This window comes from Notechis scutatus, chromosome Z, assembly GCF_049901735.1.
Source record: "Notechis scutatus isolate UNSWTSFEM ecotype Mainland chromosome Z, rNotScu1.2, whole genome shotgun sequence".
Lineage (NCBI taxonomy): Eukaryota > Metazoa > Chordata > Lepidosauria > Squamata > Elapidae > Notechis > Notechis scutatus.
In genome coordinates, this window is record NC_142025.1 from 95,889,236 (window position 1) to 95,911,865 (window position 22,630).

The 22,630-nt window shown below is 35.5% G+C and overlaps 2 protein-coding genes across 15 annotated transcripts in view; one reads left to right on the forward strand and one right to left on the reverse strand.

The window, feature by feature from the left end:
- ATP6V0A1 (ATPase H+ transporting V0 subunit a1) overlaps positions 1 to 11,870 on the reverse strand; it is a 50,895-nt gene extending 39,025 nt beyond the window's left edge. For 10 of the 14 annotated variants that reach the window (XM_026669857.2, XM_026669856.2, XM_087945497.1 and 7 more), the window contains exons 1-5: positions 11,805 to 11,870; positions 9,192 to 9,354; positions 7,564 to 7,642; positions 5,191 to 5,288; positions 3,723 to 3,851 (exon numbers count right to left, since the gene is read on the reverse strand). In XM_026669857.2, the coding sequence (XP_026525642.1) occupies positions 3,723 to 3,851; positions 5,191 to 5,288; positions 7,564 to 7,642; positions 9,192 to 9,308 (423 nt within the window). In that variant the 5' untranslated portion in view covers positions 9,309 to 9,354; positions 11,805 to 11,870. Of the gene's footprint in view, positions 1 to 3,722; positions 3,852 to 5,190; positions 5,289 to 7,563; positions 7,643 to 9,191; positions 9,355 to 11,686 lie in introns of all 14 variants that reach the window. The other 4 variants (XM_087945501.1, XM_087945499.1, XM_087945492.1 and 1 more) reach the window with 2 other exon arrangements.
- A 5,162-nt stretch (positions 11,871 to 17,032) lies between these two features.
- Positions 17,033 to 22,630, forward strand: part of CAVIN1 (caveolae associated protein 1) — a 36,841-nt gene continuing 31,243 nt past the window's right edge. Inside the window, exon 1 of the mRNA XM_026669852.2 lies at positions 17,033 to 17,818. Coding sequence (XP_026525637.1) covers positions 17,399 to 17,818 — 420 coding nt within the window. The 5' untranslated portion in view covers positions 17,033 to 17,398. The remainder of the gene's footprint in view (positions 17,819 to 22,630) is intronic.

Genomic DNA, 22,630 nt, shown 5'->3' on the forward strand with positions numbered 1-22,630 from the left:
TAGCTCTGGAAGAATGACAATGCCACACCTCCAGGGACAACATTACATGGGATAACCAAAAAAATTTTTTCACAGACCACACAGTTAAAAACATTTTAAAGAAAAGCAAAAGCAGATGAAGCTTTGGAAGGAAAAGTTCTCACCTTCCAATGCATGCAAAGCATTCCTGCAAAATAGATGGCTTTTCATACTTATTTGAAGTTGAAGATACATACAGATCAGAACAAGCAACAGGCCATAAAAAAGAGCATGTCCTAGCAAAAAAGCCCATGGAGTTACCAACCTCAGCACAAAAGTATCTGCTAAAGAAAACCTCCCACTGAAAAATCTGGACAATTTAACATAATTGGAGGGAATACAATATATGTTGATTCCCAGGTCAAATAGTACATTCCTTTTGCTTTCAAATTCTTTTCTCTACAGTTACAGTATATTCTTCAAAATATTAACATTCTTTAAACAAGAAGCTCTTTCTCTGGACTTTGCATTAGGTTCAAGCATCAAAGGATAGACACTTCTCAAGAAAATGTCTTTTTTACATTCTATGCAGCAAGACATTTTAAAACTCCTGCACAAATGTACACAGAGATCTATACAACTCTGGATAGATAGTAATGCATCATGTGAATGAGTGTTAATCTTTTTGCTAATATTTGTAATAATGCTATCATTTCTGTCATTCTAAACAAATGTTTTCTGTTAAGCTCCAATTTTCCACCTAACATTCCAATATCTGTGTCCATTATCATGCTGAATTTTAGCTGTGGAAATATACCAAGAAATAAACCAATTGAAAAGGCCAGCCTTCTCTCCTGTAAAATACCTACTCCAGCCTGCATACAAATGTACATGCTCAAATGAAGAATCTTGAATTGAATTTTCAAATAACAATTATTATGGTTATTATTGTATTTCAGGAAGCCTTTCCAAAGAAAAATTAACAAATAGCAGGAAGGTTCAATTCTGACATTTTAAAATCAGAACTGAGATGCTACTTTAATACTACCTACCATTAATGGAATAGTTTATTTGTAAAGGCAGGAAGGTAGCATTCACAAGTGCCCTTCCGTAAGAATTATGGTATGTATCTCCTCTGCTAAAGCAAGAAACATTAAATTTTCAAAACATTGGAAAGTAAACCCAATTTATGATCATTATTCATAAGCAACTATATAGGAGAAGCAAGTCAAGATCCTTCTTGCAGAAAAACATAAAGCAAGGAGACATATTTCACGGTTTCCAGCACCTGCAGCAAAGATCACCAAGAGAAGGAAGAAATGACAGATGCAAATGAGAATTAAAGATGTGACATGATGAAAAAAAAAAGAAAGAAATCAGAGGAAAGAAATAGGAACTGCATGCCATTAACCATTACTTTTCCAGTCTTGTTTCAGTCTATTCTGAACACTTATGGTTTATACATTCCGACATATTATTCCAGTTCTCAATGTGCTCTTTACAAGATAAAGATATGAAGAATGAGAAAATGACTAACAGTTAATCGATTCAAAATCACTGTGTTCTTTTTTGACATGCAAAAAATGGCTACACCGGCAAAGCAAATGTTTTCATTCAGTGAGGCCCAAATTTTCCTATAACTCCACCTCAACTAAATCAAAGTTTGCAAGCCTTGTGAGCCGTTTCTTGCCGTTAAACAAGTATTTAAAAAGTCTCTCCCAAAAGATTTATAAAGTCTTCAAAATGTTGAATGCACCAATCAGTGTGGTTAAAAAAAGGAAGATGGAACAACTAGATCATGCCACCTTAAAAACACGCCCTAAATTTGGAGTGCTGCTAACTGGTTAGGTAAAGCTTTTCAAAGAATGAACATGAAATAACTCATAACTATAAAGGCTACATCTCAATGTAAAGTTATAACACAATATATGGAATCCATAATGATCAGTCTGTTTAAGATAGTTCCAGATATAGGCATCTTTTCCCTTTAGTGATACTATTGTCACTATATACTATTTAGAGTATGAAGCTGAAAAGCCCAATTCTCACAAATAGCAATAAAAACACATCAATGTGTCAGGACTGTATCACTTTAAAACGTATTGGGGTTTAAATTAGGGTCATTCTTGCATAAAATAAGATATCATATAGATAAAAAATTGACAATGTGGTTTAGAAGAAATTGTCTTAATGTAAGAATGCCCAGCACAGACTGTTCCAAATCACTGATATATTATGAATCTTATGTTGATAAAATTCAAGCCAATATTGTGGGCAAACTGCAAGGATCTAGGTTACATAGTTAATTTTCATCTGCCCTTGGGGAAAAAACATTTTTCCAGTCACGCCCAAGAGAAAACAACTCAGAATATATTCAGGATGGTATTGGACAATCTACTGAAAATGAACTAGAACTATAATTATATGGAAGACTAATATAAAAATAATTATATGACTTAAAGTTAATATTCACAGCTGATGTTTCCAATATATCCTGTATTAAAAGGTCATTTAAATTAGCTCTTGAGCAACTCGGAAGGATCAAATACATGCATGTTGACAAGACCCCAAAAAAATTGGACAAGCATATGTTGCACCAAGGTTGGATGTTTTTCCAAACACCTTTTCAAGAGACATTGTGTAACTGTTATAACTAAACTTAAAAAAAAACCTAGTAGTTGAGCTTTCATGGTGGCAGTCATAAAAATGAAATATTTACTAGCATGTGTCAATAATTCAAAAACCACAACCTGCAAACTGATATTCAACATCTGACGTTAGGCACCCAGAAATATTTTTGTATAGATTCACCACATTATTCACAAAGCAAGTGAAAGCAGACATAGTACAAAGACTTCTTACATATACTGTATATATATATAATTCTGTTTACGCAACAAATTTCTTCTTGTTTGGAGCACTGCAAGATTTCATATCTTTAGCATATTCAAGTAATCACTGAAATGCACACAAAAATCAGTTTTTATATAATGTTTGTAAACTGAAAATTAAAATTAAACAACTTAAATTTGAATGGATATCTGAAACCAGGTATAGCCCAGTAACAGGATTTCTGAAAAGGAAAGTTTTGACTTAAATTGTTTTTTGCAATGAATGTATTTGTAGATACAGATTTCTTAAATTCCTCCCTTTTCTTTTTGGTTAAAGCCAAACAAGACTACGAAAATCTCAATCAATTCCTTAATCTATAGATTTGGAAGAAAAATGTTCCAGATAAGTGAGTTTAGGATCTCAGGCCATTAAAATTATGCTTACAGAAATAATAAGTAATGTGTTGTTCTTCACAGTTCTTGGATTATAATTTTTATATGCTTGAGACAGTAAGGTCAATAGTCAAGAAGCATAAGAAATGTAGGAGAAAAGTGTAGACGGTGATTGTCCTTCCCTGGTTTAGACATATAAGGATATTCAATCACTTCTGCTTTAACACTCTAAAAATATAGCACTTTATGTCTTTGTACTTCTGTAAGCTCTCTTTTCTACCCAACTGTAAAACATGCTTAAAGATATTCCAAATCCTTGTGTGCCTGTAAGATGTCCTAGAAACTAGGGGTACAAATAGATTTTTCTATAACCAATTCCCAAATGTTTATGAACGAAAAACAATTTGCAAGAACTCATCGGAAGCAAATAGAGCTGCCAACCCAAATTGCAACTTAAGCAGGCATTTGTAAGAAGAAAAACAGTGGGTTATGATGGGCTGGCCCAGATGATAAGAATTGAAAACATTCCGATATTCTGACCTCATCAAAAAATTGTTGAGTTTTTCTGAGTATGAATTTCAACTCTGTTAGCTCTAGGAAATTCCTTTTCAGGGCTTCCTGATTGGTGTTGATCTCCTTGAGCTCATTCTCTATTTTCTCAAAGTTTGCCTAGAAAGTGGTAGGGGAGGAAACAAGAAAAAGTAAAGCTATTATCAATATACTTCAGACATGTTTATTTTTTCAGTGTGCATACTAATGTAAACTTCAATAAAGAGACATGATATAGAGTAGGACAGACACTAGCCTCAATATAAAGTTCAATAAGTTTAATAACCGTAGATTTTATATCTATTTATATACAAATTATATCAATCAATTACTGAAATTTCATTCTTGAATGTTCTCAAATATTTTCCAGTTCCTGATATAGGTATGTCACAAAAAGTAGGAAATAAGGATAGATTTTGGTCCTAGAATGAATCTGTGTCGATATGCACATTTCCCTATGATGTGATATACCGTTTCCCCAAAAATATGACCTACCCTGAAAGTAAGTCCAAGCTTAATTTTTACGTGACCCAATATAAGCCTTATCCCAAAAATAAGCCCTACTTAAGATCCCACCCACTTGAGTACACTGGTAAAAATTAAGCTAGGATGGGGATAGTGGGGTGGAGCTGCCCTCCTGCTTACCTTTGGACAGTTGCAACCAGGCCTCGCACACCCTGACACCTGCCTTGCTGGCCCATTTCTTCTGCAGCCAGCAAGGCTGGCAAGGCTTTCTTGAAAGTCTCTGTAGCTGATAACAAAGCTACGGGTCGATCTGGAGCTCTCTTATTGGCTGCAGAGGCCTTCAGGAAAGTCTTGCCGGCTGCAGAAGAAGTTCCTAAAGGCCTCTGACAGCAAAAAGGAGGCTGGGGGCGACGCACACAAGTGAGGCTAGTCAATGGATGGCATCCCCCCAAAATAAGACCTGATGCCTTTTTTGGTGGCCAAAAAAAAAAAAAAAAGACAGGGTCTTATTTTTGGGAAAACACGGTAGGTTTTTATACTCAAGCGCCAATTTTCACTGGAACATATTATTAAAGCTGTTTATTTTTTTCATTCATTGTATATTAGCATAGTATACAACTTGTTTCTGGTGCTATAACAATCTGTTTAGTTTTATTATCAAAGCCTTGCTATTTATGATGTTGTAGCCCTTATTGAAAGTACATTTGTGGCTTTATGTATTTGGTAATGAAAAGCAGAACATTTATTGCTAAATGTACAGTATTCAAATTTATATAGCTATTCACTAAAATCAATATTCAAGGAATTTGCACTTGAGAAACCAGTTCAAAGCTAAGGAAAATATTGTATTTTGCACTTTTTTCTAATGTATTCAATTAGAAGAAGCTTATATTAATACCATGGGGAGGCACGGTAATGATAATTCATTGTTATAGCCCATTTTACAAAGTAGTTTTGCATTGTCAACATACAACACTTTACATAGTGTATTTACCTCCAAGTCAATCATGTCTCGAGGAAATGGCACTTCTGGATTCTCTCCGGTGTCTGTGATAGGAATGTTGGCCTTCTTAATTTCTTTTTCCACAAATCCTAAAAAAGAGTCATAGTGGCAATATGATTAAAAATATGCAGTACTGAATGAGAAAACAAATTAATCAATGATTCTCAACTCCAAATCCATAATTTCAGTTTATTCCTCCATTCTCCAGACAACTCATTCCATTAAAAAATAAAAGATATACAAAACTCAAAATTAACTCTTTAATTATACTTGTATGTCACCTTGAGTTTCTGAACAAAAGTCAGAAAATAAATAATTAAATTCACTATTTTAACTAGCAAGTTTTCATAGTACAGGATGTACTTCTTTTTCCAGGCAAGGTTCATTTTCATACTTTGCAAGTGTGTAGAGATCACAATCCAGAAAGCTGGGGGTACTAAAGAAGAGGCTGTTTTTATCTTTGTTTAAATTGAGTTATAACTAAATACAGCTACTCAACACTTTCTGGTCATATAGTTACTAAACATTCTTGTCACATTAAAAATACAATTTATAAGAATTTCCAATAACCTTTAGTAGCTGCATACCTGACCTTCAAGGCATTTACTCAGCTCTGTTTTTATTCAAATCTGAATTATGGAAAAATTGTGCTTTAATATATATTTGTGATCAAATTTGGTAAAAGGGTTATCTGTCTTTTCTTTTGTTCCCCATCTTATTAGACCTAAATCAAAGGGTTAGTTTGAGGTTAATTCTGTCAACATATTATATGGAAGGCTTGAACAAGCACAAAGAGACTCCTATATTCCTTTTTCTACAGCCTCTACAGGAGATATCACAGAGATATAGAAATATAAAGTAGGGAAAGGGACAGCCACAATTTCTTCATTCTACTTTTTATTTTGTTTTTAAAAATTAAATTCAGTAAACCAGAAAGCAGCTGGCAAAGATGTTTGAGATAACAGGCAAAATTGTTGCTAATCAATGTAACATAGTTGGTCACAATGTTACATTATTTTGCATCCAAAAAATGAATAAACAATTTATCCACAAAGAGTAGTCTATTGTGATAGAGGTATTTTATTTAAGACACACCACAGGCTACAATAAAATACGGTTTATCTATTTTTGGCTTAGTGTGTTATGCTAATTCAGTCATTTTTCTTAATAAAAAATAGTTTATAAGCTAGCATTATCTATGAATCCAGTCAATTTTGATTCATAGGTAATCCTCATTTAATGTCAATAATTGTAATAAGTGATTTGGTCATGAAATATAGCTGCACCGCTTAGCAATATAAATTCTGGCACTTCTGGTCGCCATAATTAAGTAAATCACAAGTGTTAAGCAAGGAGGTCACATCGTTACCATTTGGGACCTCTTGTCATATTACCCATTGACTTTGCTTATAGGAAGCCAGAAAAGAAGGTCACAAATGGCCATCACATAACTTAAGGACACTGTGATGACATAATTGTAAGCAGGACACCACAATCACATGACCTTGAGGATGCTGTGCCAATTTAAGTATGAGTTAAGTTAACTTAAGCATCATAAGTGCCATTAATTCAGTACAAACTGTAAGTTTGAATGGCTGCAGTATGAGTGGTTGTTAAGTGAGAACCACCTGTATTCAAAAATCAGAACTGGCACAAAGTGTCATGCCCTTGTTAGAGTTGGGCTCTGAGGGAGAGGAGGAACAACAGACAGGGAGTGGAGATGTGGCTCCGGAGGTTGTGGAGGAGGCTGGGAAAGGGCAGAGGCTGGCTGGGAAGTCAGAGGAAGGACCAGGCCCATCCCCTCTTCATCCTAGGACATGCAGGAAGGAATGGAGAAGGAAACAACTTGGCTTATGAGAGAGGAAGCGGCCATGATCCTTTTCATTGGTTGCAGCTGGGGAGAATAGTATATAAGAGAGATGGTTAAAACACAGCGTTGCCAGAAGCAAAGCTTGTTTTATTTTGGGCTGAAGTTATCTTGGTTGGCGTCCTTCCAACAAACTGTGCTTTGTTATCTCCTTGCAGTTGGTAATTACTTATCTTGGTCGTTGTGGAATTTCCTTCATCGTAGTTTATTTTGGTTTTTTATTTCAGCTCTATATGCTCATTAAGTTCGGACTGTATTGCTTTCTTTTGAAGACTATTTTTGAACAAGTTTTATCTCCAACTGAGAATTATTGAACAGTGGGGCCAAGTTGGAGGCATTAAAGGACATTTATTTACGTTTTGGATTTTGTTATGTTGGTGTACACTGCGGGTCATCACATTAAGTGTGAATCTAGCGTATATACAAATATATACACAACCTAATTTAATCCTATAAACCTATACCAAGAGTGCAAGTAAAAGAAAACAATGACATACTGAGCTTCCTGTCCATCTCTTCACATCTTCGGACTTCGTTAACAAATTTACGTTGGAACACATTCACATCAGGGTTTAGCTGTCAATAAATACATTTAATTATAATGTTATATACTAGTATATGCAGAAGCATGGATAGACTGTCATTTTCTGTCTCCAACTTCACTTCAGAAGCTAGTTCAATAATTTCATCCTTGAACTTTTAGGGGATGAAATAGCAGACTGTTCCATAAAAAGCAGAACCAATGACTGCAATGAAGAAGCCAGTGATAGAGTGGCTCTTCAAACTTCTCTGGAGAAAGAAAGGACAGCAGATTGCTTACAAGTGTTCATATGGTTGCTCCTCAGGAAGAAACAAGAGAGTGGATTCTGGCAGTTTTTGAAAACTGAGAGACAAGAAAATAGTTATCTTGCTCAAACAGTATAACTTTTAAAAGCAGTTGGCACTTTTAAAAGAACACCAAATTTGCATACTTCCTTTTCTACTTGTTTTATCTGGAAATTGCTTATTAACTACTTTTCTGCTATTAGAATTTTCTAGAAGAACAAATCTAAAAATATGTGATGAGTCTTCTTTCAATCCTTAATGAAATAAAAATTTAATCATGAACGTATCTTTTTTTAAAATTGAGATAAAACACCAAAAAGTTCATTGAGATTTTTATTTTAAAAATTGTATATTGATTTATTTATTTCTATAAAACATTTATACAGTTGTCCATCTTATATCAAATTCTGGGAAGCTCTCAATTAACAATTAAAACAATATCAGTATGTATGTATATATATATATATATATAGCCAAACACATTAAAAACCTGGCACCAAAATTGAGCATCCACATGTACTACTTTGTTAATTCCTCTCATCCACCTCACTCTATTGCAGCACTTGAAGAAAAAGCAAGTCTAAAATTCTTTTCAGAAGGCTAGGAGGATGGAAGACTGCCAAACTTCAAGGGGAAACGTGTTTCACACAGCAGAGACTGCTATGGAAAAGACATCCTACCTGGATCCCATTTCATGGCAACATTTAAGGGAAGGGATTCGGAGCATGTCTACATGGCTGAGCCATTCTGTCTTGCTAGGGTTGAATCAAAAGTAAAAAGAATATAAATTTGGTACATTTGATCAAGGTTAAAAGGGAGATGTTATCTCGTTTGATAATCTTTAATGGACTTTTGCTAATATCAGGACTGAAATGGCAAAGTTTTATGGATTTGTGTGGATGGGATATCATGTTGTATTTTAAGAAAAGATGATAAATTATTAAATTTATTGATACCTATGGTGATGAAGAAGGGGTCACTTCTTTATATTTCTTTTTCTTTACTACATTTTTATTTTTTCTTTCTTTTCTGTTATTTCTATTCTTTATGTCTTTTTCCCTTTTTTGCTATTATTTTTGTTTTTATTAGTTTTTACTACCATAATTATAATCTTCAGTAAGATTAACTTTAAAAAGTGAGTCTTATCAAGTATAGCTGCTATAAATCATAGGCCTGAATCATCTCATACTTAATTGAAAGACCTATCATTAATGCTTTCGAAAGAAATAAAAATTCTGAGCACAAAAATAATACTTTGGGAGCATAATAACTATACTAATGAACCAAAGCAAATACGTACATCTCGAAACTGGACCTTCCCAAGTTCTCCCAATTCACTGACACAGCAGTATGCTGCTTCGGACTGAAGAAAAAGTTGTGCAAGGGTCATTTCCTCACTTCGGAAGAGCTCACCCATGGTGAAAAAAGAAGCCAATCAAATTAGGATGAGAATCTTCATATACCTTCAGGGAAAAAAAAAAGCATTAAGATAAGTTTACATAAATCCTTCCTGGGGTCTTTACACCCGAATTAATTTTAGAGCTGAAATTTTACAAATTATTCTTGAAGCAGGGGTTAAAATGTTTAACTTATGTTATGACATTAATAGTGACAAATTATCATGGCATTCTTAGGAAATAAAAATGCTGAGTAGGCTTTATGTTAATTGGGGAACAGAGAATTGGAAGGCTAGAGGGATAGCAGTGAGCAACTTCTATATCATTAGTTTACTAGCTATTAAATGACTGTTTTGTATGTGGCCATGTCCATTAACAGATTCATTTTCTGGCATGCCCGGTTTACCCTCAATATCAAGTCTGACCAACAACTTCCAAAAGACTGCCATATCTGATCTTAATGTGCTATTCCACATTTTGAATGTGTAGATATCCATATATCTGTAATTATTTCAATTCTTAGAAGCTGCAGTATAACATTACCATTACCAGTGACTTCTATGTACTGTTAATGTATCTTATATGCCATTCAAATAATCCCAGTGTAAACAGTTCATCTGTAGATAATTGTTTTTGAGATCAATCATTCATGCTTGAGCCTAAGCTTCAAACATCAGTCCATTCCATAACATCAAACAATATCTTCTGTTTTAGAAACGCTACTGATGCTTTATAGTTGATAGCTATTTCAGTGAAGGAGCTATTTTTTTCCGCCCCATCATACTGCAGCAGATTCATCAGTAGCCTAGGGATCCAAATTCAATTTTCAGTAAAGAACACACTATATTCAGAGATCATAGACCAGGGATCTATGGAAGCAAATAATACTTGGTATTTTGATATCTCCAATAAAGGTCATAAAATGCAGAGGCACTAATTATATGCTTATAGAGATAAAAATGATAAGCTAACAGAGATAAGTCTAAGCAAATCCATGAAATATTTGAATTCCCATCAACCAAAATGCACAGTTTTCTATTTATAAAACATCACTTATTAATTACTAACACAAAACACTTTGTAGAATGCCTTACTATGCTTCCTATTAGTGAATTAAGCATGCCAATAAGCAGAATTATGTTATCCACCTCAGAACCTGTAGAACCTGAACAGCTTTCAAAAGATGTGTACTTCCTCTTTTTAGACAATAGGATGCACAATAAGTTTTAATGTATGTGTGATAGTATATTTTGCATTAAAATGATACATGCAAGCTACCACTCAAAGTTAACTGGAAACCACAAGGTACAAAACTACATTTCCAGCCTCTTGCTCATTATATTGCAGGCTGACAAACAGAATAAGAAGCCTTGTACCAAAACACAACGAAAGCCATTATCCAATCTAAAAGAGAAGATTTAAAAAGGGAATTATTATCATCATGACTGAAAAATGTTTAGTGAATGTAACATATTAACAAAACTAGAAAAATCTAGCAGTTAGTCTAAAAATCAGAATAGTAAATAATCAAAGATCCTAAAGCTACAAATACCAGATTTAGGTTACAAAATTCCACATTATCAATAGATGGCAGAAAAAGAAACAGATTCTTTGCTGCTGTCTAATGGCCATCCAGATTTGTGCAACCTAGATCTGGTAACATGTCTCCAATGAATCAATGATATTTTTATTCATATATTATCCTCTGCTGCTTAACCAAACCTTTTCCAAATTCCACAGATAATTAACATTTCTACTTTTAGTAATCATGGGGTAGGGGGAGCCAGAATGACACAATAATTTTTGAGAAGCAGTCATTCCTTCCAATCAAATCAGTATTCTTTTCAATTTATTTGCATTTCATATCCTGCCCCATCAAATCACCAAATGAACGTCAGAAAGCTGCCAGTACCTCCTGCACATCACAGGATCTACTGCCCACCCACTCCTAGCATATATTATTCACAGTTATGGTAAAGAAGTGGAAGGAAAACGATCAAATATTCCTCCTTCACCAACCAACCGCCTTCCATGATCATCCAGTCCCCAATATCCCTTGATCATAAGGCCCACATACTATTATAGAGCAATATAAAATAATCTTTCCCTCAACATGCCTGCCCACTCAAAAATGCTGACGAAGCGTCCCCTCCTTTCAATGATGACCCAGGTATGATCTCAAGCAAAAAACCTTGCTCCCCCCTCCAGAGATGACCCCGTCAATGTCCAGCTTCCCCAACCTCACACCGATAAAATCCTCTCTTTTTCTCTCCTTTTTAACGAAACAACACGGATTAAGAGAGCAAGCGACTTAAGCATTAAACTGGAAGAATGCCAGCATCAAAAGCCCCTTCATACAACCACTGAATCCCGCGAACACAGAGGTCAGATCGCTCACCCCACAATTGCCTACTGCTGCCCCCACCCCCAGAACAAAGGGCATCCTGCCATTCCTGCTCAGTCCCACCCCAGAAAGACAACCTCCTACCGAAGCATCCCCCTCCGCACCTATTTACCTCCCCAAGGGTGACCCGCAGCCTCAATCCACAGCTGCCGCCTGAGCTTCCGTCAATGACGTCACCACGTAAAGACGTAACTCCCTCCTGCAGAACAGCCTGGTCCGGCCTTCTGCTCTTGGATCTGTTCTGCTGCTGGTGGGCGGGGCGTCATTGGTGTTGCTTGTGTGGGGAGATACTGACGGCTGGCTTCTTCAGTGGCCCATCTGCACGGAGAGTTATGTTATTCGTCGGGAGTCTTTTCCTTTCGAGTGGGATGGACAGAGGATTTAATCCGGAAAACGGGGTTCATCCCCAATCCGCCCTTTCTCGCAGGATCAGGGGCAACGAAGGGGACGATTCTGATCGGGCATTTTTTCAATGTAATGCACTGGAGATCTCTTGAACTCCAACTCTTGCAATTCTAGTTCTAAGTATCTACAGAGCGCCAGTTGAAGAAGATCGATTTATTATTTATTCCTATTTAATATTTTTTGATATTGCTTGATGTACAAAAATATTTCAGAGCCGTTTAGAAAATAGGATACGCAAGAGCAATAGAATACTGTTACCCAGTATTTAATATTCACACTACAATTTCTTTGGAACACGTGGGGGTTTGGGGGGGAGGGATTGTGATTAGCAAAACTCTTGTCTTTTGTAAGGTTTCTAATATATTCTGTTTTAGTGATATATGTTACTTTTCTTTTGAATTTTTTTTTAATAATTTGGTATGCCACCCAAAGTCATGATATCTGTATTGGGCAGCCATATAAAAAAATAGATAATTTGTCTTCATGAAACGATGTATAATTCGCCTAGCCATTGAGGGGTTGAAGTTATTAATCCAGTACATAACTAATTTACTAAATGTTGCAACAGTGATACATTTGCAAGCCTGTAAGTCAGATTCCTTAAATCCAGAAATGCATTTTACTGTATCTTATAACTGCATCCCTTAATAAGAATAAATATTGGAATTGGAATATTGGAATATGCTTTATTGGCCAAGTGTGATTGAATATACAAGGAATTTGTCTCTGGTGCATAAACTCAGTATATATACAAACATCAAAGGGATGTGATGGATCAAAAATCACAAGACACAACAATAAATCATAAAATACAAATAAGATAAGTTAGTAGGAAAGATGGGAAGATGGGAAGGATAATAGCAATACAGCCGTACTACATGGGTATTCTTTAGGCATAAAGAATGCTGTGAGAGTTAGATGTTTAGCAGAGTGATGGCATGGGGAAAAAGTTACCACTGTGTCTAGTTGTTTTGGTATGTAATGTTCTATAGCAGTGTCCTGAGGGGAGAAGTTTAAAAGTTTATGTCCAGGATGTAAGAGATCTGTAGATACTTTTTCAGCCCTCTTTCTGGCTCGTGTAGTGTACAGATCCTCAGTGGAAGACAGGCTAGGTGCAGTTGAAGTCTGTACCTGTCCTGTTTGGTTGTTGTGTCAAACCAAACAGTTATAGAAGTGCAAATGACAGACTCAATAATTTCTCTGTAGAACTGTATCAGCAGATCCTTGGGCAATCTGAGTTTTTTGAGTTGACACAGGAAAAACATTCTTCTTGTGCCTTTTTAATGATCGTCCTAATGTTAGGTGTCCATTTCAAGTCTTGTCAGATTATAGAACCAGAAACTTGAAAGTCTCTACTGTTGATACTGTGTTGTCTAATATCCTATGGTAAAATAGTAGAGCTTCTCCTAAAATCTACTATCATCTCTACAGTATTGTGTTCAGCTCCAGATTGTTTTGGCTGCACCACAGGGCCATTGGTTCAACCTCCCCTCTGTATGCAGACTCATCATCATCTCAAATCAGACCAATGATTGTTGTTTTACCTGCAAACTTCAATACTTTAACAGAGGAATCCTTGGAGATGCAATCATTGGTATAGAGAGAAAAGAGTAATGGAGAGAGCACACAGTCTTGGGGGCTCCTGTACTAATTGAGCAAGTATTGATGTGATTTTACCTAGCTTCACCTTCTGCTTCCTATGTTAGACAGTTTATAATCCATCTATAAGTGTGTTCAGGCACAGCTAGTTCCAACAGTTTAAAGAGAAGGATTTTGAATGATATTACTGAATGCTAAGCTGAAGATGAGTAAAGAATAACATGAATTGTTTTATGCATTTATTATTTTAGAGAGAATGTATGATAATGAGAATGTTCTGTATAAATATAGCTTGACTACTTGCTGAATGCAACTATAAGAGTATATGATGGGTAACGTAATAATAAATGGAATGCTGAGGAGTGATGCTGAGAATAAGATGATGTTACCTTGGTTGTTTGTTGTACTTATGGATCAATATATAAGGAATGCTTATGGTGATTTGAGAGGTGTGTCAGTTGGGAATATAAATGTATATGTTCTTGTGTGCTGATAAATGTATATATTTGGTTTATTGATCACATGACCAATGAAATGCTGCAATAGTGTAAAAAATAATCATAAGTCACTTTTTTCAGTGCGGTTGTAACTTCAAACAGTCATTAAAAGAATTGTTTTAAATCAAAGATCACATGTATAAGAGATAGGATATATTGTGACTTCAAATCAATTTTCCCTCTTGACAAGTGCCATTGCAGGTTTTTTTGGCAGCATTTTTAAAATAGTTTGCCAGTTCCTTCCTATGGTTGAGAGAAAAAGTGACTCGCCCAATGTTACAGCACTAGAACTCAGAATAACCTAGGTTCTAGTCTACTGCCTTAACCACCATGTCATAAAAATAAATTAAATGCTATGCAAATGGGTATTTAATAGCAAGAAGAAATGCAGTGGAGATTGAATGAATGTGAATTAATTATAGGAGTGTGCGACAAGCAAAGAGGAAGGGGATGAGCAAGAAAACATTGGTTGGATAAACTTGATGAGATTCTGAAAAAGATAAAAGTACAGTAGTTCAAATACCAGAAGGATCTATGAAAGAGAGATGGATTGTGAAGATAGAAAGATAAGAGAGAAATATAGTGTTGATATGAGCTAATTTTAGATGTTTCCTTTCTTTTAGGATATTAATTTCTTTAAGATATTATTTTTAATATCTTTTTATTTGTTCTGCATGATGTCAGTTACCTTGCAATTTCTTGATGTGTATATATGTAGGATTTTTTTCTTCGTATTCTCTCACAAGTATAGGATCTACCTTTTTTTCATATTAACGAAGTGTTGATCCACTGGTTGCAACAGTAATTGATTGACTGGCTTGTCACTTGAGCCTGACGCATGAATAAATAATGAAGATGTCTGATGTCGTTTTGAAAACTGAATCATGTGTTTTATGTAGTTACGTATATATATTTATCTCCCAAATATCAGGCTAGTAAACCAGACTTTATTTTTACAAGCCAAAGTAAATTAAAATAACTTCCACATCCTGGCTGGGATTTATAAAAACTGAAGGGTTGCACCTCTGCAAGACATTGGGTATGGAGGTCTGATCTGAGCAATAAAAATGATGTGCTCTACCTTAATACCTCTGTCAAATATCTATTCTTTCAGATGTGATAAAAAAAGCACCAGAATTAGTTAATATTGTCAAATGGACCAACAATTCATATAAGGCCGTTTACATTGTTCAAAAGGAATGTCATTAACAATTCCTTAACATTAACAATTCCTTGAATGCATTCAGACTAGGTATATTAGTTCTACTCAAAGTTAATCTCTATGGAGATTCTCAATCATCTAGGCCCTAATGGTCCCTAAAGTGCTTTTCCAAAAGGCAACTGGATTTCCTTGTTTTTTTCCTTCAAGGAAACTTCAACTTCTTGAATGAGAAGCAAAACGTTTTCAAGGATAAAGCTAAGGAAGTCCAGTTGCCTTTTGGGTCTACTTCATGCTGGTTTTTCCAACTGTGCTGAAGCCATCTTTTAATTAATTAATTTTTATACTGCCCATCTCCTCTACAAGGTGATTTTGGGTGGCTATATAGAGTTCGTCAATATCAATTGTATTTAGAGCCACAGAATTTTCTTGTTAGTATTGCCTATGCTAACAGGAATAAGAAGCAACAAATTCTAGTTAGAAGAATTTTTTTTTTGTAAAGCCAGTGACTTGTAGCTGCTTTACAACAGTTAGGGAGAAGATTAGCTCTCTCTTCAAAGGCTAGTTTTAAATCATGAATTCCAACCAAACAAATGTTTGCTGTTTTATTTTTCCTATCCACTTTTCCTTTTATCTTGGGTACTTTTAGACAAATGCTGAGATCATCAGTGTCTGTCATTTTTAAATTGAAACTAGAAGGATTTATTGTAGTTTTTTTTCAAGAGCACAGAATTATAGAATTCATGGAATTATGCTTCCTAAAATCTTTTGGAGTACATTCTTACTCTCAATAATCTAAATCGGGGATAGGAAAACAATGGCCTTTTTATGACTTGTGGACTTCAACTCCCAGAATTTTAGGAGTTGAAGTCTACAAGTCATAAAGAGGCCATCTTCCCCACCTCTGGTTCTAAATAATGAAAATAGTCCACCTAAATCAAGAACTTTTCTTTGTATGCTGAGACGTTTATACATTCATGATCCTTATGGAATTCATCTCCATTCATACAGCTTTCATTTGAATTAAAGAGACGTTTCTTTCTCAGTGAGACCCATAATATTCGACCACATTGGAAAGCATGCAGAATAAATCCTCAGATTTGTTTATGGCAAGTTACCAGTTCAGAATTGCCTCACCTCCATAAAATGTCAACTACTGTTGCAGGCAACAGTTAATCAGTACTGTACAGTAAAAAAACAAGCCTTGCCGTACAATAACAAGTGTTTGCACCAAAGTGCTGATTTTTTTTAATCCAGATAGCCATTTCTGAAGTACATTGCATGCTATTTTGACCAGATAGATATCTGTAGCATAGCTGAATTCATTTGTACTACCAGTTGTGTATACTGAGTGATCCAAGCTGTGTGTGTGTGTCCTAAACTCTCACTGAGTGTCTTTAAAAGGAAATATGAAACTTTAAGCTGGCCTCGCTCAACACAGAAGTTTCTGGGTTATCCCTGCTGTACTCTTCCGTGCAGCTGTTTCCCATCGAGCCAGTTACATATTCGCTGATATTCAGAGAGTAGGTGGTTTTTCCATTATCAGTTTTGTACAGAATATTTGTTCCCCTCCTCCCTCTAGATTCCAGAGAGATCTTGCTAAAAAATCCCTGCCCTCCCGCCACCTAGTAAGCAGCAGAGGCTTTTGGAGTTTAGATTTTTGCATTCCTCTGTGAGGGAGTGAGCGAATGCTCGAACTCTGCCTGTGCTCACATGCTAAAGCTGTTGCCTCCTCTCCAACTATTTTAATCATTGTAGAAAAAAAGGGGTGGGTCGACAAGGCATTTGGCAAGAGCGTCCTTTCCTTCAGTTGAGGTGGAGTCAACCAATGGCCTCAGAGCCTGGAAAATTTTGCAGGGCAGTTTCCCCTGACAGCTTTGCAAGGATTGTACCATTTCAATTGAAGCATAAATCCACACGCTCAGCTCTTGGCTTCTGTCTGGCCTCCCGTAACTGAAAGATCTCAGTTTCAGCCTTCACTTCTCTGTCTTGTCACTACAGTGTCAAGCCTCTCCAGCTTTTCCTAGTCAGAACTTTTAAGTGACCATGGCAGACACCACCCTCCATATCGTTGAGCAGCCAACTGCATCTGAAGCTTCGGAGGAACCAGCTGCTGAAGAACTCATTAAATCTGACCAGATCAATGGTGTTATGGTGCTTACCCTTTTGGACAAGATTATTGGGGCTGTGGATCAGATTCAGCTGACCCAGACTCAATTGGAAGAGAGACAGCAAGAAATGGATGGTGTAGTGGCCAGCATCCAGGGAGAACTGGCTAAGCTCACCAAAGCCCACACCACCACCAGCAATACAGTCAACAAGATGTTGGAGAAAGTCCGTAAGGTCAGTGTTAATGTGAAAACTGTCCGACAAAATCTGGAGAAACAAGCTGGACAAATCAAGAAGTTAGAATCCAATGAGACGGAATTGCTGAAGCGTAGGAACTTTAAAGTCATGATCTACCAGGTAAGATGTCATTTAAACTAATTTCTTTACTTTTTTTATAGTTGGCCTTTAAAGGTGCCAAAACATTGCCTCTTTCTTTTCTTGCACCTTCAAAAGTTATCCCATTTCTGAAATCTTGGAGGGAAACGCGACTGAATGCTATATTGCTCAAGATTTTGCTAAGATTCCAAAATTGCCCTGCATGCCCATTTAAACCAGGGAGGAATTTGGTCAAAATCAGAGAGGGAGATATTTAGTTTTTTTTTTATAAGGGAACCAACCTGTCTCATTAAAAGTTACAGAATTGAAAATCTTTTTTCAAGTTTTTCAAATATTCATATTAACTTTTTATTTAGGAAAGAAATCTCTATGCCTTCATTGCCACTTTGCAGAGAAGTTGTGTTGCAGAGAATACTCTTATAAACTGTAATTTTTGAGGATGGTAACAAGTATAAAGTTATGCTTCCTGATGTAATATTATTTTGTCCCTGTCTTCATGTCCTAGAATTCTTTGCCACTTTGGTGAAAAGCAGCTTTGTTCTGTATTGTAGTACACACACACCCCCAACACTTCTATCTCTTATTTTCTGACCTGCTTTAAGTTTGTTAATATCAGGCAAACAAAAATGTATAGTTCCAAGTCATTTTTCCTTTTCTCTTGTATAGTCTGTATGAAGAAAAACAAGGCATTATAAACTAGATTAAGTCATACTTTCGGGACAAAGTTTTTTAAAAAAATCAGCCGAGCTTCTTTTCTAGCTAAGGGTGAAATGTGCAAAATATGTTTTGCATTTTTACTACCACAATGTGCAAGGGGATCAGGTTATATCTGTTTGAAGAATCTAGCAAATAGCTGACTGATATAACCCACTGATTCACGTCTTGAGCATTTTCAATTATATCATGCCTCAAAGGCAGGAATATTCTAGATTATTTATATGAACACAATTCAACACAGTTAAAAACTATTCTTAATTGGAAGTAACTGAAATTGAGTTTCAGGGCTCACCGGATGAAAAATAGAGAAAGTAAAAGGAAGAAGGAATAAGAACATTTTAAAGTCAGTCTATATCATCATTACTTTATAAGTATTAATGTTTGCCTCCCCTAAAATTGTGACAAAATTATCTTGGGTTACTATAGAACAGCCTGATTTTGAAAAAAAATGTCATACTGTGGAATATAAATTTTCCAGATTTTATAGAATAGATTTGGGATATTGAATTTTGAAATAGGCATAGCATACTCATTATGTTAATGAATCTGATAGTGGCTGAGCTAGAAGTTAGACTGCAAGTTCTTAAATCAAACCAAAGTACTCCCTAAGAGATGGCATTAAAACAATTAATGTTCAGTGTTACATCTGAAATATGAGACTAATAGAAATGATAACCTGCAATATGGAGATATTCCTAGGTGGGTTAAAAATTCCCTATATAAATGCATATAAAGTATAATTTAATATTTTGTGTACTTATTTGTGCATAGGTTCCATTTGAAAGTGGGACACCATGAGTTGAAGTCCCGCCTTAGCCATGAAAGCCATCTGGGTAAACTTGGGCCAATCAGTCTCAGCCCAACCTACCTCACAAGGTTGTTGTTGTGGAGAAAATTGAAAGAAGATATGTTAATATGTATGCCACCTTGAGTTATTTGTAAAAATAATAAAGGTGGATTATAAATAAATAGAAAAATAAAAATAAAATGACCATTATTTTTCCTAATCCCATACGCTTTATTTATTACAATGAAGAAAATAGTGTTGTTATAAGAGTAAATGGGAATAGAATGATGACTTTTGTATACTACAAAACACAACAGAACCAGTGATTAAACTGTAATTATTTCAGAGTGAATAGAGCTGGTAGGCTAACGATAACTGCAGAATTAACTTTGCTACATGGATTCATCATAGCGCAAGAATCACAACTGACCATATGGGTGATGGGAAAAGCTGCTGATTAATATTTTCTAGAACTTTGCTTTTTTGCAACACAACTTTTCTCTCCATACAAAGAAAGAAGGATAGATTTGCTTTCAAAGAGGATTTTTTTAAAAAAATATCAACCTGTCTCTGCTGTTGCTTTGGATGCTTCTCGCCCTGCCTGACAGAGTGTGTTTTGTTTCAGCTCTGGCAGTGATTGCTGTTTGGGCTGGGGATTAAGCCGTGCTGCTAACATACTAATGTTCTCTGAATTGTAGCTATAGGGCTAGCAACATTCTGAATATGTTCCCAACCAAACGAGTTTGCAACCTAAAACATGATTTGAACATTTAAGAGGGTGTTAATAATATGTGTATTCGGGGGACAAAATTGAATTGCTGGCAAAGCAGGTTTCATGCCTTGATCTTGGAAGAAATATACTATTGAACGGATTAGAGGCAACATTTTTGTTAGAAGTTATTAAAGCAGTTGTTTCTATAGGTGTAATCCTGTGAATATCCTAGAGTGTACTTCTGTTCGTGTTTCAAGCAAATAAACAGGAGCTCAAGGGGCTTGAGTAGGACCTGGTATTTTCAAAATAGAAGGTAACTCCTATTCCACCTCCACTGAGGATTAAAATGTAGTAGGAATGATAGGGGTTTTTGTTTATTTATTTATTATCGTTTCTTGACACACATAGGATTGTAGTCATATGTAATTCATTTATTTAGGGGAAAACAACATCAAAACTTGCCTATACAGATAGTCCTAGTTCAGTGACCACAGTTGGAATCAGCAACTCAGTCGTTAAGTGAAGTGGTTGCTAAGTAAAACTGTGACTGTGCTCACAATCTTACTTCAGTTTTCCTTCACTTTATGAATCTGCAGAAATCATAAATGCGGGCATTGGTTGCAAAGTTACTTTTTGTCATAACAGCAAAGGATTGTGTAGGAGGCAGGCACTAAACGAGGACTACTTGAAGCCAGTTATAACAGTGGAACTGGACATCTGTTAAGCAATATTTGACTAGGGTGGCTTGATACAAAAATAATTAAGACAATTACACTTTTACTAGGTGTGCAGAAGAAAGAATTTGAGTCATTAATATATTTTACGTGTAATTTTATTTTCCCCTCTCGTGTTCTCTCTTCTTTACCCATTTATACAATAATCATCTAGGTATGCTGCTCAGTAATGTTTTGAAAGGAGCTTTGTTCATTACGGCTCACTGAAGAGACATGATAAAAGTATTTGCTTTGCTAATAACTATTTGCCTGAGTTTCATGGTCTTTGTTTTCAAGTGTGCATTGATATATCTGAGAATGTGCAGAGAATTTAACATTTAATATGTGAATCACTTCTTTGTGAAAATAGGTGTGGCAGTTTTTCTAGAAACGATTTTAAAATTGCATTCATTCAACTTATTCAACCAAGTCAATTATTACTCTAACATCTTGCATTTGCACAACATACTAAATTTAAAATGCTTACAAGTTTTGTGACTTTACATAGAGCCACCAGACTGAGCTGCAAAAACCTGGATGGTCAATTGATGGCAGGAGAGAAAATTTTAGTCTTGTTATTGTCATCTAGTAAGTATATTAATTTTATGCATCCTAGATTTCATAGCCTCACATTAGATGCAAATTTAGGCTGTTGGGTTAATTCTAAATTAATCACACTGTGTAATTACATTTTAGGAGTACCTCTGTTATTACATCCTAAGAATGGTGTTTTGCTTTCTTCTTTTAGTGGCCGAAAGCAGTTATGTGATGCTCCAAACTTTCCAAGTATTGTAGTATTTTTCCAGATTAATTAATAACTTTTTGTTTGCATAGTTCTGCATAACATTTTGTTTCTCCTTAATTTTTATTCATCCTTGATTTGTAGAGGCAAATCTCTTAGCATTTTTCAAAGCACTGTTGGAACTTGTTAATTTTGTTCACGGTCTTGTTAGATTTTAATTTTGCACATGTATTTAGAAATATTTTACTGACACTATTTTGAAAAGTAGGCAAAAAAAAAATCTCTAAAGTAAAGATGAAATATAGATGGTACTGAAAAATAGTTGTTTCTGCAGGAATTTCCAGAGGGATCCATTCTCTTGATTATTAGAATTGCCATTGTCACTTGTTCAATTATGTAGATATCAGCATCTAGCACATTTCTCTCTTCCAGGAGAACAAAAATGGTTAAATGGAAAAAAGTCTGGGATCTTCCGTTTCATGCTGTTCCATGAATCCACTTACTGCTGCATACATACTTTGAATTCTCAGTCCTTTATATCTGCCAATATTTCTACCTATCTAGTCATACGACAAGAGAAGCCAACGTTAATTTTCTTATAGGTATGAAAAGCAAAAGTAAAAGAGAATCCATAAGAACCTAGTACTGTTTTGAATCCAGCTAAATCCAGTGCCTAAAGGAAGCACATAGTACCAAACTATTACCTCCTTGCCCCCTCTTGGATTCCCAAGTACTGATACTCAAAGCCAGTGGTGTAGACTTAGCCATTTTGATTAAGCCCAAACCACATGAAGTTCTGTTAGTATACAAGTGCATAGTCATAAAGACTAGCATGAATTTACTGTAGCATAGCAGCCTCTTTATAAGTACAGTTGAATTTCCTTGAATGCTGCAGGCAGATTTTGACAAATAACATTCTGCCCTTCAGCATTAAAAAAAACAATTAAAATACACAAATCCCTATAAGGCTATGGTTGTGTCTTCCCTTGGGAGGCAGCTGTGGGATTGTTCTGTCTATTTTCAGTATCATTCATGTCATTGATGTTGAAATTTCCCAAGAGATGCTTAGAAAATTTAGCTCAGTGCAGCATCTCACAAAAATCATTGGCTTCTTGCAAAATATTTTCCAGGTTAGCTTCTTCCCCTAGCTCTTAAAAATGCA